General features: G+C 50.8%; 6 protein-coding genes across 6 annotated transcripts; 2 read left to right on the top strand and 4 right to left on the bottom strand.

Moving 5' to 3' along the window:
* Positions 1 to 1,331: 1,331 nt before the first annotated feature.
* Z517_10081 (uncharacterized protein) lies at positions 1,332 to 1,859 on the bottom strand (the record flags this gene model as incomplete). Its single annotated transcript, XM_013423694.1, has 2 exons — positions 1,332 to 1,501; positions 1,550 to 1,859. 2 exons carry the CDS (start codon positions 1,857 to 1,859, stop codon positions 1,332 to 1,334), a joined length of 480 nt encoding a protein of 159 aa, XP_013279148.1.
* A 1,059-nt stretch (positions 1,860 to 2,918) lies between these two features.
* Z517_10080 (uncharacterized protein) lies at positions 2,919 to 4,952 on the bottom strand (the record flags this gene model as incomplete). Its single annotated transcript, XM_013423693.1, has 1 exon — positions 2,919 to 4,952. The coding sequence occupies one exon, from the start codon at positions 4,950 to 4,952 to the stop codon at positions 2,919 to 2,921; it is 2,034 nt and encodes a 677-aa protein (XP_013279147.1).
* A 1,528-nt stretch (positions 4,953 to 6,480) lies between these two features.
* On the bottom strand, positions 6,481 to 8,211 carry Z517_10079 (uncharacterized protein; the record flags this gene model as incomplete). The annotated part of the gene is made up of 4 exons (XM_013423692.1): positions 6,481 to 7,022; positions 7,081 to 7,607; positions 7,678 to 8,011; positions 8,076 to 8,211. 4 exons carry the CDS (start codon positions 8,209 to 8,211, stop codon positions 6,481 to 6,483), a joined length of 1,539 nt encoding a protein of 512 aa, XP_013279146.1.
* An 856-nt stretch (positions 8,212 to 9,067) lies between these two features.
* On the bottom strand, positions 9,068 to 11,201 carry Z517_10078 (uncharacterized protein; the record flags this gene model as incomplete). The annotated part of the gene is made up of 9 exons (XM_013423691.1): positions 9,068 to 9,300; positions 9,384 to 9,622; positions 9,673 to 9,750; positions 9,806 to 10,209; positions 10,267 to 10,290; positions 10,348 to 10,483; positions 10,578 to 10,621; positions 10,679 to 10,912; positions 10,983 to 11,201. 9 exons carry the CDS (start codon positions 11,199 to 11,201, stop codon positions 9,068 to 9,070), a joined length of 1,611 nt encoding a protein of 536 aa, XP_013279145.1.
* A 616-nt stretch (positions 11,202 to 11,817) lies between these two features.
* Z517_10077 (uncharacterized protein) lies at positions 11,818 to 13,013 on the top strand (the record flags this gene model as incomplete). The annotated part of the gene is made up of 4 exons (XM_013423690.1): positions 11,818 to 11,831; positions 11,890 to 12,040; positions 12,099 to 12,455; positions 12,528 to 13,013. 4 exons carry the CDS (start codon positions 11,818 to 11,820, stop codon positions 13,011 to 13,013), a joined length of 1,008 nt encoding a protein of 335 aa, XP_013279144.1.
* Positions 13,014 to 13,656: 643 nt separating this feature from the next.
* On the top strand, positions 13,657 to 17,096 carry Z517_10076 (uncharacterized protein; the record flags this gene model as incomplete). The annotated part of the gene is made up of 5 exons (XM_013423689.1): positions 13,657 to 15,432; positions 15,496 to 15,774; positions 15,850 to 15,855; positions 16,476 to 16,532; positions 16,614 to 17,096. The coding sequence occupies 5 exons, from the start codon at positions 13,657 to 13,659 to the stop codon at positions 17,094 to 17,096; spliced, it is 2,601 nt and encodes an 866-aa protein (XP_013279143.1).
* Between the last annotated feature and the right edge of the window lie 286 nt (positions 17,097 to 17,382).

Here is a 17,382-nt window from a genome sequence, read left to right as displayed (position 1 = left end):
GGCTTGGTTGTTTTGTTCCCCAAACGATCGACAATTTGAGAAGAAGACGAGGAAGAAGGAAAGCCGCGACATGAACATAGATTTGTCTGAAAACAGAAAAAGAAAGAAAAAGAAGAATAAACCTTGATATTCAGATCCTCCGGCAAAGGATAGCAAAAATGGGATTGTGTATAGAATGGTTCTGGCGGGCTAATCTCAATAGATACCGGGCCAATTGACATACCTCACTGAAGTCAGTCCGTTAACTACTAAGTATTTATTATGAGTAACTCGGTCACCTAGGTAGGTAATAATATCAAAGACTAGGATGTACGCCAATTCGAAAGAACACGTTGTCATCTAGACAGATAATGGGAAAACAAAAAGGGGCAAATCCATTTTGTGATATGTAAAGGTACTTATGTCGAGCTGGTATAGTTTTCTTGATCCATTCTATATGTACGAGGGATGTATGGCCTTCGTTTTGTCGATCTATCTACCACCACGTTATTCCCCGAAATATCTTTGCTCCCAACTGCCCAATTCATGACGTGAGAGACAGTTCTCTGTCAAACATCCGAACATCACAGCCGCCCAAAAAAATGCCGCCCGTGTTCTCCGAGGGAGGGAGGGGAGGGGCTTTACATAATGCAAAAAAGACGGGATAGACAGACATCAACTGTTCAACTGTTCTGCACCAGGTGCAGGTGCCAATTGGGGACGGGCGAGAGGAAGAAGTTGGAGAATGAAGAGATAAATCGCGGTTGATGATGAGCCAAGCAAATCGCGTGGTCAAGATTGGGTGGGGTGTAATGTACGCTCAAGATAATATTCGCTGGAGTACTCGGTACATAGCCTTGCTTCTATGTTTAAGGGAATGAATCGCCTTGATTGACTGGGCCGTATGTTGAGCGTGGATAACGGTACGACCTTGGGGGGTCATCACCATTGAGTATTTGCCTCTCAAGCTGGAGTTATACAGTCAGGACTTCTCTTCTAGGTACTTACTTCTATATCTCCATGTCCATGTTAATGTTATACCTCGTTTTCGAGAGTCTGCCACCGAGGGAAATAAAGATCCTCCGTCCATTTGCGGACAAACTTGGTCCCTGCAGAGATCGGATCCACTTCGCTTTTGAACCTCAGCACGTGCCCCAGCTACCAGCCACCCACAGCCAGATTCATGCAGACTTACCGAGTACTTGACCTGGGTGGGAGAGCAGCAAAACCATTCGATTCAATTCAAATAGTGTTCTGCTTCAAAGCCGAGTTTACAATACTCTTGTCACCGATGACCATGATGCTCAAGTATGGAATTGTGATAAAAGCGCGTTTTGTGGCTACCTTACGCTCTATGTTGGATAGGTCAAGAGTCTCGACAGTGCTTCAACAGCGCTTGGCAATGTTACAGTAGAGGAGATCGGAGCCGGCTCTGGTGCGATGCTGCTCGTCTCGTTTCCCTCTTCAGACGCTAAGTTCTCTTTCCTATCATGCTTTTGCCGACTCTTCTTATCATTGTAATCTATCCATTGTCAGCGAGAAGAACCCATCAAGTTCTGCGACAACCAACCATCGCGGGCCTCGATCGCAGCCATCAAAGGGGAAACCAGGAGCACCAGAGAGATGATCTCGCCAAATCCCACCTCGTTCATGTTTCCAGTGCATCCCCTTGACTCGGCACTTGTTGAAAAGACGTTGATGATGTCGTAGATTTGCACAAAGGCGAGCCATACTATCCTGAAAGCGAACGATCCCCAGAATTCGGGAACGCAAGTGACTCCATTAGTAAAATGTCTAGAATAATCGCTATAACGTGGTTCCGGGTCGTTGGGATTTTTGCATGCATCCACTCGGCTTGTGCCCGATGGTCCTCCCGCCATGAAGGAACCCGGCCGATCCTTCATAGCCTAAGAAGCCAGTCCAGATCTTGACGCAGGTGCAGACACGACTACGACGGTACTTCGGAGTTATTGCGGACGCACGACTATTCAACTGTATGTCTCTTTCCCGGTCTCGCTGTCTTGGGCTGACCACTTTCCCCAGAACTGCTCTGCATTTTGTTGTGGGAGGCATGCCCCTTCCAGAGGCGTCGGTCATGGCCCTTTGGGACCATGTAAATCCATGCAACACCTATTGGGAGGGCTCCATAACCGAATGATGCTGGGAAGATCCCCAAATTGTGGCGAATTCAGATACTGTGCGTGCTCTCGTCGAGCACGAAAACGTCTGCATTGAGTTTGGCTGGTCGCCAGTTTCGTGCAGTGCGGATCAAAGTCGTATTGGCTCAACTGCCTCAGTGGCGTCTGTATTGTGTTGGGCTATCTCTAGCTAACAAAGAAGAGAGAGAAGAAGAGGTGCACTTGGTGCTGTAGAAGGTTGGCAGCCCGTACCAAGAGGGAAGGCAGCGTTACGTTGGTCAAGTGACTAGCACACTCTGGCACCACTCTCTATACACGAAACAATACAAACTGGGAACTCAAGGGACAAATTGTGGTAGCCCTCACGGACTTTTGGCTACGCTCGCTACTCAGGACCGCACACCCACAGCTCAGAATGGCGCTTAGTTCAACTGGAGAGGTCAGGAGCCGCCGCTGAATATTCTGGTATGGGGCCGCCGCGCTGGAACATAGTGGAAAGCGCGGCTTGAAAAACGGCTCTGCAAGGTACGGCTCCATAATACTACTGGGGGCCAAGATGTCGACGGAGAGCCAGATGCATACGCTATGGAGCCTCGAAGGATATAGACATCCGATGCAAATTCAAAGACCCGCCTTGTCACAAGTGGTGGTCCACTACCAGGTCAAGCAAGCGACGCGTCAAGACGTGATGCAGAAAGATGTCGATCTTCCCCGACATATTGAACAAGGCTTTGAAGAGAGGGTTTTCGGGAGAAAAAAATATCCCTCTTCTAAATACTTTCTCACATTAAAGTTTTCTTTTTACAACGGTCCCAGGCTCCCACTATAAGACCCTGATAACAGATTGTTGAGATAGAGACTAAGTTCGTTGTCGCAGTCGTAGTCGAAATTCATCGGGAGCCTCATACCGTCGTCCAGGGTCGGATCATGAGCGGTCGAGGTCATTGGACCAAAATCAACGGCACTCGAATCATCCATCCGTCCACCGCCGACGCCTTCTTTCACCATGCTCTCGGCGCCGTGGGGTTGGATCGGCTGTTGTTGCCGTGGTTGGAGTCCTGCTCCTGTGACAGAGGAAGCAAAGTTGTCCATGTCCTCTTGATACGGTTCGTCTACCACCCGGGAAGAGTGGACTGAGGAAGAACCCATCATGGTCGGGTTCACGCCAGAGCCCGTCAGATTCGGCTCCGTGAGGGCGCTGGTGTATGAATTCGAAGGCCGGGACTGTGACCCTGAAAGACTCACCGTCGTCGTCGTATCCGACCGCCTGCTGCGGACTTGGTCGAGACCTTGGGCGCTTTGGCTGAAAGGCAGTGGTCTCTGAGCAGATTTGGCGGCATCGGAATCCCCTCCTCCACCACCACCACCCCCTTCCCCCGATCGAAGAAGGTGGTCAAACCGATCCTCCAAAGAATCCAGCGTCTGCAACAGCCCGATAGGCGTGCCCCAGAACTTGATGAATTGCTTGTACGTCAGGCGCAGGACGTTGTACCTGGCCTCGGCGAGCTCGCGGTTGCCGCCCGAGGGCCCGAATTTCTTGTTGAGAAGCTGTACCGTCGCGGCGAGCCAGATGGAGGTGGCCAAGAAAGGGTTCACGTAGCGGACGTGCGTGCTGCTGCACCGGTTGAGCAGGAGGACGATTCGGTCGGAAGCTTCTACGTATTGCTGGAGCCCGTTCGCGTTGGGCTTTTGCGTTACGCACATCAGTAGCGTACCGGGATGGCGGTTCGCCTCGGAGATGTCCCTGTCCGAGCCGCGTCTTGATGAGAGATGAGGCTTGACGACGCCCGTGCAGAATGTGTAATAGTGCGCGATCATGAACCTCGTCAGCTCCGTCAGAACGTATATGCTGTATTTGGCCTGATGCAGCATGCTACTGACGGGCAACTGATTGGGTTCGACAGACGTAAAGGCGAGCGGCTCGCCGTGGTATTGCAAAGCGTCCGGAAGAGCCAGGAGAGTACACTGGAGCGCATGTGAGATTATGGAGAGCTGGTCTTCCACCGTGCTGTTGTGTGTCCTCTTGTCGTCCTGTCCTTGGGTTGGAGCGGGCCGAGGCTGCTGCTGCTCAGGCTCACAATATGTCGTCGTCCCCAGCGCCCTTCCCAGATACGACGTCGTCTGTGCATCTCGAGTGAGCGAAATCACAACTAGATTCCAAGCTACGGGGCTTTCGTTGCCGCTCCGTTGGAGAAGTTTCCATCGGTCTGCGGGCTTGGCCGCTAAGAAACAGCTGGCATGGAATTTCTGCTGGAACCACAGTCGATCTTCAACTGGCAAAAACACTTTGCTCTGCGACCAGTTCAGGCCCGTTGGGACGCCCCTGACCGTGCTTGCGAAAGTGTCCATCTCCCACACGGCCCACCAGCAGCGTCTGCGCTCCTCTTCTTCGCTCCAGGCGAGGATATCGTCGGTCGTCGAAGGGACATGGCCGTGCTGCTTATCTGCATCGAGTCTGTGCAGATCCAACTCGTGCGCCACACGGATACAAGTCCCAAGCCACCTCCAAGCGCGGCCATGCACTCCCTTGGTCAATTGGAAGAAAGTTGTCAAGATAATGGCTTGCAAGAATTCTAGTGGGGGAGTGTTGTCTGAACACTGTGTCAATGATTCTTCTTCGAAACGCAGGGCCACTTGATGAAAGTGGTCGGCGCAAGGAATCTCGCTGGGCATCTCATCGAAAGGGTTACCCGGCATGTGGTCTGAGGCTTCGTTGAGGAAGCGAGCAGAGAATGAGCACATGGACGCCAGAAGCGCATGTAAGTAGAGCGATGGCCCCATCGATCTCAGCTTCTGCGTAAAGGTGGGCCTATGGAATAATGAAAAGGCGGTCATGTTGGAGAAGTAGGCATCGATCCTTTTAAGAGAGAGCATGTCAGCCCGCGCGCGCGGGAACATAGCATTCGCGACGAGCACTCTGGTTTACTCACAATCTTCCAAGCACAGCGGGAGAGATGTTCAACGCGTGAGACGTGTGCGATATAGCATCGGATTCGTCCATGGAGCAACTGATCAAGGATTCGCCGAATGGCACCTCATTAGGCGCCTGGCCCCATTTCGCTGGAGGCTCAACGAAACCAGAAGCGCCTAGCTGGGGAGCCATATTAGGCACATCATGACAGTGGGTTGACAGATCTTGTCGGTTAACGGCGGTTGTCGTGATTGTCGTCCCGGGCGAGGGCATCTGAAGGGGTGGCGCAAATGTTTGGGTAGGCGTGAATAAGCTCGCTGGGTGACTTCTCCCAGATGTCGAGGTTTCGTCTTCATTGGCCATCGACACACTGTGCCATTCGGTGGCCGCCATTTCATGATGGCTTGTCTGCTGCTTGCATTCCTCGCTCCGAAATCGTTTCTTCTTGGACAGTCGTGGTTTCTTCTGGGTCGAGCCTTGAAAAGAAAATAATTGATAGGGTACTCTGATCAGCAGTGTGTCGCAACAAAACATACAAAAAATGCAAGAATTTTAATAGTACCCTTCTTCGGCCCAGGACGTAGTCTCTCCAGCGGATAGGTGCAGGTCTGAGAGCTTTTCAGACAGAGGCTGCACGATGGTATTTTACGATCGCTGTGACAAGTCAGCGCGCTGCCACGAGAGCGCTCTCTCTTCTATCAGTCATAGCTTCGCTCACCATTTGGCTTTGCGTCTACCACCAAGTCGTTAGCAAGGACATAGTTTAGTTTTCATCCAAGGGAGAAAAAAAAACAAGGTGAAGGCGACCGCACGCCACGTACCGTCGGCAGGGTTCGCAAGAAACATCAGGCATGGTCAATGCGTATTGTTGTTCGTGGCTCATCTACTGTACCATGTTCAAGAGTGAGGACCACAAAAAGGAAGATTGAGAATACGATTAGAGGGTGGAAAAAATGGAGATTTTCAGTTGATTCGGTTCCCTCGCCTTGCTGTTCCCGACCAGCTGGTCGCAAAAAGTCGCCCTGTGGGGCCCCGCGCAAAAGTTTGGGGAGGGAAAGAAAGCGATCTTTACCCGAATAGGCAAGTCGAATTCACTGAGGTTACCCCGTAGTTCCTGTACTCCACGTACGAAGTATTGCGGATTAATAACGGAGTAACTTCGATAAGCACAATCTGTGCCAACGATCTGACTACCTAGGTACCTAGCTATGTCCGGCATTGCCTCCGCGTCCTCCACATCCTCTACTCCATCTCGCCAATGTTGGCCTCGACGTCAGGACCCATCCGGGTCCTCCCAAGATTCACTCTCGAACCACGGATTACTGTACACTTGACACTTGGAAGTATGGACAAATTCGAGGAGCCCACAATCCAAACTCAACATCAACCTTGGGCCCACCCAATCGGGTCTGTCTGTCTCACCCTCTCTCTCTTTCTCTCTCTCTTTCCGCCCTAGCCGCCTACTTTCTGCACGCTAATGCTCTCCATGTCGACTTTGCCGTTCAGATCTTCGACCTCTTCAGCCGGTGCCTTGTCCATTTGGTCTGCCTCCATCAGCCCATGGCCGTCTTTGGTCAGGTGGACAATGACGGTATCTCGGAAGATCGCTCCAACCTCTTCCAGGGAGAGGCCGGTGGTCTCGGGGATGTAGAAGTAGACAATCACCACAGACACGACGTCGCAAGCCACCCAGACCAAGTAGTATTTCCATCCGATGTTCTTAAAGGCCGTCGCCGCCGGAGTGGTGTAGGTGATGGCGCCGATAAAGTAGGTGAAGAAGGTGAGTCCCAGCCCCTTGGCTCTGAGAGTCGTGGGATAGATCTCGGCGCACCACACAAACTGTGTTGGATCCAAGAAGAATCCGTAGCATACCCCGAAGAGGAAGATGAAGAACAATGCGGCACTGAGCCCCGGCTTGTCCTGCGTCCCGACGTACTGCCTTTGCAGCAGAGCCTCTGCCAAAAGACAAGCTCCAGTCGTAGGGATCCCGATCACTGCAGCCCCGAAGTCAGCTCCTAGAACTCCATCGCAATAGGAAACGCATCGACTTACAAAACATTTTTCGCCGACCCATCCTGTCGACTGCAAGACTATTTGCCCAATTTGCCGATGCCGCAACCACAATGTAGACAGCATACATGAGCAGGGGCATAGAGCCTGACAGGTCCAAGCTTTGGCAAATGAGAACCACGTAGTTGGTGATGCCGAGAATACCGGCCGACTGCATGGCGAATATAAGGAAGATTGTCAGGACAGCTCGCTTTCGCCAGGACGGGTGTCGAAACATGTCCAAATATCCCGCCTTGGTGTGCTTGTCGAAATCGACCTGTCTCGTGATCTGGATGTATTCGGCGCGCGCAGCTGTGTCGCCGGGATCGGTTGGATCGTGATGGATCCTTCGAATAACGTCCCATGCCTCGTCTGTGCGACCTTTCAAGCTCAGATACCGGGGTGACTCTGGCAGCCACCAGACGCCTGCAAGCATGAAGAGTGGCGAGACACAGCACAGCGCAAGGGGAAGTCTCCATTGCACTGTCAGGGACTTTGCAAAGTAACACGCATAACCGATCCACGCAGACCTGGAAGACATGTGTCAGGATCAAACAAGCACACACTGAGCAAAAGGAATTGGGCGACTTTGAAGCTTACGTGAAATAACCACCGGCGAACCCCCCTGCGGTGAAGGCCGTGAGAGCTCCTCGACGATGTGGCGGAGCCACTTCCGAGATGTACAAGGGAACCAGCGCGAGCAACATCCCCAGTCCGAAACCTTGTAGGAAACGACATGTCACCAACATGGGGACATTCACACTGCCGGCGACCAATGCTGAGCTGATCAGGGAGCTGATGGCGGAGACAATCAGGCTGTTTTTCCGTCCAACCCAGTCGGCGAGCCATCCTTGGAAAATGGCGCCAAAGGCGGCACCTGCGGCAAATAGGGAGCTGACGGCTCCTATAATGCTGGCAGTGTACGAGCTCGTAGCTGTTGGGCGTTTGTCAGTGAGCGTGTCGCTTGTTAAGCTCTGTAGACAGCAAGAAAAACTCACGTTCAAGATCAAAGTACAAGTAGAAGCCGGGCACCCCAATGGAAGTAGCGAAGATGGCGTAACAAAACCCATAGGTATAAGAGCCCAGGGCAACAAAGGCCACGATGAGCTTATTGAAGAGTGTTAGTTTGACCATGGTGAGAGCAAGAGATACCGAGATGTCTCTCTTGTCGCTGTTTTTTTCCGTTCAAAGTTATTTTCTTGGAGGTATGGTTCGTTGGGGGTCTCATGATAGTTCTATTTGTATCATGGCTGGCTCTAGCCACCATCACTAAACCCATCTTGTTTCTTCGTCTCTTTTCAGCCTGCGGTGCAATTTCCAGGGGGTGTGAAAATGCTCTGCGGCCTGATTTGGAGCTTGTGAGTTTCCAAGCTGAGTTACGGGGTGATGCTGAAGCGATCAAGTAGTGCAAGATCGGCAGTGTCGACGCCGAGATGCTTGGACCTATCAGTCTCTCTACCAACCGAAATACCCCGTGGGGGAGCTGCCAAACATTTGGAACCGCTCCGCCCAATGCGGACTGCCGAATTGAACACCGAGAGAGTCGAGGATAGCGACACCGGGCTAGTCTTCGTTTGCAAGCACCAAAAACGCTCAGAATTCCTCCGTTATCAAAGCGCGCTAGAGTCCCATTTTGCCCGATGACAACATCGCAACATACGCCAGTGGAGGAGTTCTTCCTGGTCACGTCAAGAGAGGAAGAAGAGCCGTCTCAGGGTTCTCGTCTCTCCTGGCAGCATCCCCAGCAGGGCATTCTACACGCAATGTCTGCGGCCCTCGACGAGCGAATAGATTGGGCACAGACAAGAGAAAACTTTCAAAAAGGCGATGAACAAAACCTCGTAAAATTACTCCGTCGTAGTTTGTTGCTCCCGAAGCAACACAGCAACAAAAGATAATCTGATAAGCTGGTATTGAAACCCTGACAGGGGCACTATGGGTAAAATTGCGATATCTACGATGCATGCCTTGAATGATCCTGCTGGCCGCCTCACTCATATGGAGCAAGGAATTTCCTGGCGCTGGCGAGCTCCCGTGTGATAACGTCAATATGTGCTTGACTTCTTGGTTTAAATACACACTTGAACGGAGCTGGACCGTGCAGTAGACCTTCGATATAGTTGTCGGGGTCCAACTTGACCGGTTTCCCCGTGGCCGGGTCCAAACCGGGAAGGATATCAAAAGCCCAGAGTAGTTTGGCTGCGATTCTCCATTGCGTACGCTCTGCCAAATGGATACCGGGGCACATGCGACGTCCACTGCCGTAGCCATAATGATGTACGATGAGTTAGCTTGTAGCCATCTACTTAGGATGAAGAGGGAATGCTTATCTCGGTTATTGTAGTCGGCACCACCGGCATAGTCGTTGGCAAGCTTCGGATGGTTGGTGTATCTCTCAGGCTTGAAGCTATAAGGGTCGTCATAGCCAAACCGCTCCGCATGGTGCAGAGCCCATGTAGGAATGAATATAGTCGAGTCTTTGGGAATCAACATTCCTTCGTAGTAGTCATCTTCGGCCACGCGGTGGGGAATGCCGACAGGCGCCCTAGAAGAAAACATTAACAATATCTCCAGATACTGTGAGTGGCGGCATACGCAGGACGCCATCTCATTCCTTCCTTGATGATGCAGTTTATGTAGGGAAGACGATTGAAATCTGACCACTGGGGCATCCTGTGGCGGTGTGATTAGCACAGTAAATCTTGAGGGAAGAGAGGGCGAAGTCTACCGTTCTGTACCACAGACGACGTCCAGCTCCCTCTGAGCTTTAGCCTGGACGTGAGGGTTCATGGCGAGGCAGAGAACAAGGGTCAGCATCGTGGAAGAAGTCGTTTCAGCGCCACCCTCGACAAGTAAGCCGAAAAAGTGGTCAAGCTCTTGCTTGCTCAAGGGGGAGCCCTTTTCTGTGTACTCATCCAAGAGCTTGTCGGCGAGGGAGCCAAGAGAGGTCCGTATGTCTCCCCGTTTCCTTCGTTCGTCGACTCTTCTGCGCGCCTCGCTCCAGATATTGTGCATCACAGTCCCGGCGTATTTGGCTCGGGTTTTCCAGGGACACAGGAACTCGGGCAGATACTTGAGCACGGGGAACTCGTCCACTGGCGGATTTGCTCCAGGCTCCAGGGCTTCTCCAAACTAGACACACTGTCAAAAACATGGATACCGTGAAGTGGTGCTGCTGGTCAACAATACCTTGTCCAATGCATCGTAAACACACTAGATATGTCGGTCAGTACTTTTCACAAAACCATATCGAGCGAGCACTTGTCTTACATGACCCCAGAAGTCCTCATACGACAGGGCTCGGTGACCGAATACCAGAATGCAAGCGATAGATGAGGTCAAGCGTTTCATGTGGTTATAGAAGTCCTCGGGCTTCTGGATGAGATCATTCAACAAGACTGTCACCCTGTCGAGGGGTTAGCTGCCGTATACACCCGAAGCTAACAAGGAACGAAAGGCTCTGAGACATCCGCCGTCAGGTATCAGAAACCAGGACTCACTCGGCATCTTGAACGGGGGCGACTCTCTCATCCAGTACTTTTGGCTAACACGGCACGTTAGTTGTCTTTCCAAGTACGGTTTGAATGGGAGGGAGCCCTACAGAGAAATTGTGGGTGGCAATCTTGCGTTTGGCTTTCTGTCTTTCATGGTGGTCTTGAAACACAAGGCTGTCTCCGTGGGTAACCAGATCATTCACGAAGCTGTGAGGTCTCTCTGCGTAGAGCAAACCCTTTTTGTCTACCAGATCATGAACTGCCTTGCGGTCATAGAGGACGATGACATTAGAGGAAGCGAACTTGAGGGAGTAGATTCCGCCGAACTCCTCGCCCCATTCCTTGAATCTGAAAGAAACCCGTTAGTTTGGCAGGTTATACACGAATCTCATGAATATAACTTCGACTGACTTGCCTTTTGTACATCCCAGTGATAGGTATCTGGTGAAGATTTCCCAACAAGGGTAGTGTAGGAGGCCCTGGAGGCATGCGTTTGTCTCTTCGCCCGATTTGAAGGATCCGGTAAATTCCATAGGCAACAATCGCGACGACGCATATGTACCAAGCGGTCATCCCCTGGAAGCTCTTAGGCATCGAGTGCCAGTCCACTCTGCCAGCCTCTACCGCCATTGTCGAGTCTGAACTCCCGTGGTCAAAGGTGTAGCGTAGCGGTGATGCCGACAAGTTTGTACCGTCGTAAACAGACTCTATGCAAAGGTTGAATCGAGAACAGGAATATATATCTGGGCCTTTTTCTAGCCTACAGGTCTGTCTGGAGAAACCACGTTGGCTGTGGCGGTATATCTAGATATTGATCCTTTCCTACGTAACTCATGGGTCGACTTGCTCAGGAGCTGTGCAATCTTCCTCCCGTAAACGGCCCGAATTCGTCGATTCCCCCATGATGTTTGGCCCAGTGTCTCCAACCCGCAAATCCAGATGCTCGGCCCGGAGATCGCATTCTCAATGCTGGCGGCACAATTTCATACTCCAGACTTTTGGCCAGGCCGACATATCAGTTCTTTTATCTGACCCCTCCCCCAGCGCGGGGTGGCGTCCTGGGAGCAGCCATTTCGTTACCTGCCACTCTCTTATTCCAAAAAGAACCATTCGCTCTGTAAGTAGAAGAACAATCGGCATCCGAATATGCAACTATTGGCAACAAAAAGACACCTTTATCGCTGACCTGTGTTTATCGTCTACACCGAAGTGAGGCCATAAAAAAATGTCGAGCTCAAAGTTCACCATGGAGTATTCTCGGTAAGCACAGTATCGGTCTCTTTGTACAATGGTTGCTAAGCTTACACTCACTATCAAGGGTGGGCCGCGCCGGACTAAAGGTGTCCAAGATCATTCTGGGAGGCATGTCCTTTGGAAGCAGTGAATGGCAGGACTGGGTCCTTGACGAGAAGTCCTCTCTGCCCATCATCGAACATGCCTACAAAGCGGGCATAAACACATGGGACACTGTAAGTCTTTGCATTCTATCTGCACGATCCATGGTTCCTGGTCTCATACAAGAACCAGGCAGATATCTATTCCCATGGAGAAAGCGAAAGGATCCTGGGACAGGCAATCAAAAAGCTCAAAATTCCTCGCGAGAATATAGTGATTATGACAAAGGCGTATTTTGCCCTGAGTCAAGACGGTCACCAGATCCCTTTGACCGAGTGCATGGTGAACAACGGGCATCTAACAAATAGAGTTGGATTGAGTCGCAAGAAATTGTTCGACGCCGTGGATGCTTGTGTAGAACGGCTCGGCACCTACATCGATATCTTCCAAATCCACAGGCTTGACAGAGATGTGCCCAAGGAGGAACTAATGCGGACGCTCAATGATCTGGTGAACTCTGGAAAAGTGCGCTATATCGGTGCCAGCTCGGTGAGTTTCTTTTTACTCTTATTTCCAGCAGTTCTGAAGACGGCCAGACTAATAAATGGTGGGACGTTTTAGATGTCAGCGTGGGAATTTCAGCAACTACAGGCAATCGCCGACAAGAATGGCTGGCACAAATTCATCAGCATGCAAAACTATTTGAACCTGCTGTATCGAGAAGAGGAGCGAGAAATGCTGCCATACTGTGAAGATACCGGCGTTGGAATCCTGCCCTGGTCACCCCTGGCAGGAGGTATGCTCGCACGCCCTTGGGGTTTAACCACTAAACGAGATGAGACCGATCAGCATAAACTCCCCCATGGGATGGTGGAAGTACAGAAAATCATTGTCGAGCGCGTTGAGGAGCTTGCACGGAAGAAGGGCGTGCCCATGAGTGCTATATCCACCGCCTGGGTTCTGCGGAAGGGTGCTTGTCCCATCTTAGGGTTGACTTCAAAGGAAAGAATCGATGATGCGGTCTTGGCTTTGCAGGTCAATTTGACGGATGAAGAGGTAAAGTATCTAGAGGAGCCGTACCTGCCACGGCCTGTTACTGGATATTAGTTAGGTCTGAACGTGAAAACATGCCACTTCAAAAGCATCACCAGCATAATCATAGCTCAGACTACCGAGTAACCATGTACTACTGTCTTGATGAATTGAAAGTCTCGACCCGCCCAAAGTCAGCCGCAAGAGTTGTGCATGTCTCCGAAGTTCTGCTACATCATTCTAGCTCGAGGTTATTGTTAAAGGGGCCGGCGCGAACCAAAATGAGATCCGCCCGAAGATGAAATTTATCCGCCTTACCGGACTATCAATGGTGGCCTATTAGGGCCGATTGTACATCACCATTGATGTGACGGTTGGTCTCGGGAGAAAGTCCAGGTGTAAATACACCACTGGCCGGATTATTATGCCCTGGATGGACATCCCCTGGCTCCTGCAAAGACGTCTACCTTAGGAGTCTGCAGATATCATCTCGTGTTGGAGGGTCAACAGCTCCGTTGTCGTGCTCAAATGGCAACCTGGACGTCGCGCCTCGCTATACTTGACGGCTTTCACTCATCCGACCACTTGTTGGGAAGCGATATAGATCTTGTCAGCTTACTCTGCTCAACAAAGCTTTGTACGATGATACCAAAAATGGTAAGCCTCCGAGAGCATCTCGCAAAAGCTGTCTGGTTGACAATGCCTCTATCAGTCATCGATGGATCACTCTCTCAAGCTGAATCCTTTGCTCCCTTTGCTGTTTGTGGTCGTTCTCCTGTATTTTACCCGACAATATCTACACCAGACCTGGAAAACTGAGGAAGAGGACGACCTAAAACGAGTTGATGGATTCAAGAGCTGCGGGAACTCTAGGGATATCGTCGAGCATATGAAATCCACAGGGACAAACTTGGTCGTCTTCTTCGGATCTCAGACTGGAACAGCTCAAGACTACGCCGGAAAGTTAGCGAAAGAAGGTCATTCTCGGTTTGGATTAAAAACTCTGGTCGCCGACATTGAGGACTATGACTACGAAAACCTGGTGGATTTCCCTTCGGACAGCGCCGCCATCTTTGTGTTGGCGACCTATGGCGAGGGAGAACCGACCGACAACGCCGTCGACTTTTGGCAATTCATTACCGACCAAAATCCTCCATTTGCTTCAGACAAAGAAACCCCTTTGAGTAGTTTGAAATACGCCATGTTCGGGCTTGGAAACTCCACGTATGAGCATTTCAACGCCGTTGTTAGGAAGGTGGACAGTTGCCTAGAAGCTCATGGTGCCTCACGGCTGTGTGAGACCGGCGAAGGAGACGATGGCGGCAACAAAACTACAGAAGAGGATTTCTTGACCTGGAAAGAGACCATGTGGAAGCGTCTAGCTTCCGAGATGCATCTGGAAGAGTGCGAGCAAGTCTACGAGCCCAGTTTCGACGTGCAAGAAAAGGAAACACAGTCAGACGCACCTCTCGTCTACCTTGGAGAGCCGAACTCGATGCATTTATCTAACGAGCAGCGTGGTCCGTTTGGCGCCCACAACCCATACCTTGCGCCGATTGTCGAGTCCTTTAAACTCTTTACCGTGCCAGGGCGAAATTGTCTCCACATCGAATTCGACATTGGTGATTCCACCCTAGCTTACCAGACCGGGGATCATTTGGGAGTTTGGCCCATGAATGCCGATGTCGAAGTGGAGCGCTTCCTGAGAGTGTTTGGTCTCTGGGACAAGCGAAATACAGTCATTGAAATCAAGGCTGACAGTCAAGGGAAGGTGCCTTTTCCGACCCCAACCACCTACGAAGCAGCAGTTCGATATTACCTCGAAATCTGTGTGCCTGTCTCTCGGCAGTTTGTTGGTATGCTGGCGCAGTTCAGCCCTTCTGAGGATGTCCGAAAGCAGCTGGCCAAGCTGGGGAGTGACAAGGAGTATTTCCACCAAGGAGTCGCCGCAAAGTGTTTGAATCTGGCCCAGCTTCTGGAGGCCACAAGTCCTACCCTCCCTTTTTCAGACGTGCCTTTCTCGGCTATAATCGAGAATGTACGCCGACTGCAGCCTCGGTACTACTCCATCTCATCGTCATCTCTGGTCCAGAGCCACAAAATATCCATCACTGCAGTCGTGGAATCTCGGCAGGTGGCTTCAGAGACAAAGTACCTGAAGGGTGTTGCAACAAATTATTTACTTGCTCTCAAACAAAAGAGATCGGGCGAAGTCAATCCAGATCCGTACGGAAGGACTTACCACCTGGAAGGTCCTCGAGGCAAGTATACGCTTAAGGTACCAGTATACGTGCGGCCATCCACCTTCAAGCTTCCCTCTGACGCCTCATTACCGGTCATCATGGTCGGCCCTGGGACGGGTGTAGCTCCTTTCCGGGCATTTGTCCAGGAGCGAGCGTTTTTGGCAAAGTCAGGCCAAGAAGTCGGCCATACAGTTCTCTTCTTCGGTTGCAGGCGGCGATCAGAAGATTTTCTCTATGAAAAAGAATGGCAGGTAAGGCATTCTTTTGGAAATCGCGCGATTGCTCCTCCCCAGGCTAATCAAAAGGAATCACAGGACGACAGAGATGCGCTTGGGGAGAAATTTCAGCTTTTCACTGCATTCTCCCGAGAGACCAGTCAAAAGGTCTACGTTCAACATCTCTTGGCTGAGCAGTCGGACCTCATTTACAGCCTCTTACAACATAAGGCTTATTTCTATGTCTGCGGAGATGCGGCACACATGGCCAAAGATGTCAACGAGGCGCTTGTCCATCTGGTAGCTCAAGGGGAAAAGATTTCATTAACTGAGGCTGAGAACTATATCAAAAGAATGAGGAATTCGGCTCAATACTTGGTATGTCTTTTCCTCCCCATACTGCTTTTTTTGACCGCCGACGATTCCGTTCTACCCCATGCTAATGTTCCACAGGAGGATGTATGGTCATGATGCGGATTCCAGAGTGCAGTCTAGATTTTCTACTCTCTAGGGTTGCGGCTTTGCAGCTGGCGGGGGATCTGGGGGAACGCCTTCTAGACCGACAGGTAGATGGATATGTGATTGTTGAAAGTGGAGCATATCTCCACAACTGTTTTGAACCTATTGTGAATACTATGTTGCGATACTCGGTATATGATGCGAAGCTACAATCTTCTTCTCCAGGATTCGTACGTAATGCCATTTTGCCAGCTGGTGTTTGACGAGATTCTCCGACGAGCTGAGACCATTTCGTAACGTGAGTCTGCTACACGGGGCAATTATTTGATCTACCAGTTACGAGGGACGGTGCAACTTTTCGCAAGTCGGACCGTCAACGACAAAACAGTTATATGGTGCCAAAGAAAGCATCGTCTGAGCGTTTGTCCATGCATGTCTGTAAACAGCGACGCTGTAAAGGGAAAGACGACAACTCTTACATTGCTGGCTACCATAATACTCACGAGACGAGATGGCTCACGGACGCGTGAAAGGCTGGATCCAGGACGAGGTAAAAATTCCTTTTCCAAACGGACTTTTGCAGGGGAAAATCGACTTACATACTACTACTACTGTTACAGGAGGAATATCAGGATATTGATAAGACGCTTGGATTCCTCAATATGCCCAAAAGTACGGTACGGAATAGAGCCCAGAAAATACAATCCACGCTCAAATATGGAGGGAGCAAGTTGGCTTACTTTTTGTTTTGGTAATAGGACCATAAAGCGGAATTCGCAAAGGAAGAGGAGGAGATCCTCGAGCAGCTGTACAAAGGGTGGTTGCGCTACTGGAACAAGGAGTCGATGCACGACCCCGGCGCGAACCAATCACGCAGGTTCTACGATTTTAAAGAGATGCTCAGCTACGATATGTTCGGGACCACCATCCGAGGCAAGTTCAACGAGCACTTTGAGAATGTGTTCCCGTATTACGTCGACGGCCAGATGGAATACAAGGACCTGGAGATCGTCGTGCTTTCTCCGACCCACGCCTTCACCACGTGCTATCAGCACACCTGGGGAAAGGCGGGCGGAGATCCCTTCAACATCACATTCCGAAGGACGGGGATTGCGAGGAAGCAAGATGGCCAGTGGAAATGGATCCACGAGCATCTTTCCTTCCCCGTCAACATGGCGACCAGGCAGGCCGACTACAATTGTGAAAGCAATGCTCTTGAGTCGTTCAAGTTTCAGGAATGACTTGGTCTTTTAAGGGGGATTGCATTTCTCATAGCCAGAATTGTGCAAACTTGAGGACTTCAGTCGTGATCGTTTTAGCATATGACTGACTGTGGCGATGTCTTGCTGGTCAAAAACCCTCGCCTCCTCATGTAAAATCTTGGTAGATGATCATTGTTAATTTCAGAGTTACATATGAACCAGGAGACTTTCTTTAAGCTACGGACTTCACGGCTCGTGTGGAGAAAAAAAAAAAAAAAAAAAAAAAAAAAACATCGGCCTCTGGAGGCCGTTAATCGGCTCAATG

This window comes from Fonsecaea pedrosoi, assembly GCF_000835455.1.
Source record: "Fonsecaea pedrosoi CBS 271.37 unplaced genomic scaffold supercont1.7, whole genome shotgun sequence".
NCBI lineage: Eukaryota > Fungi > Ascomycota > Eurotiomycetes > Chaetothyriales > Herpotrichiellaceae > Fonsecaea > Fonsecaea pedrosoi.
The sequence above is the reverse complement of the archived record's forward strand: the minus strand, read 5'-3'. Positions and strand labels throughout refer to the sequence as shown.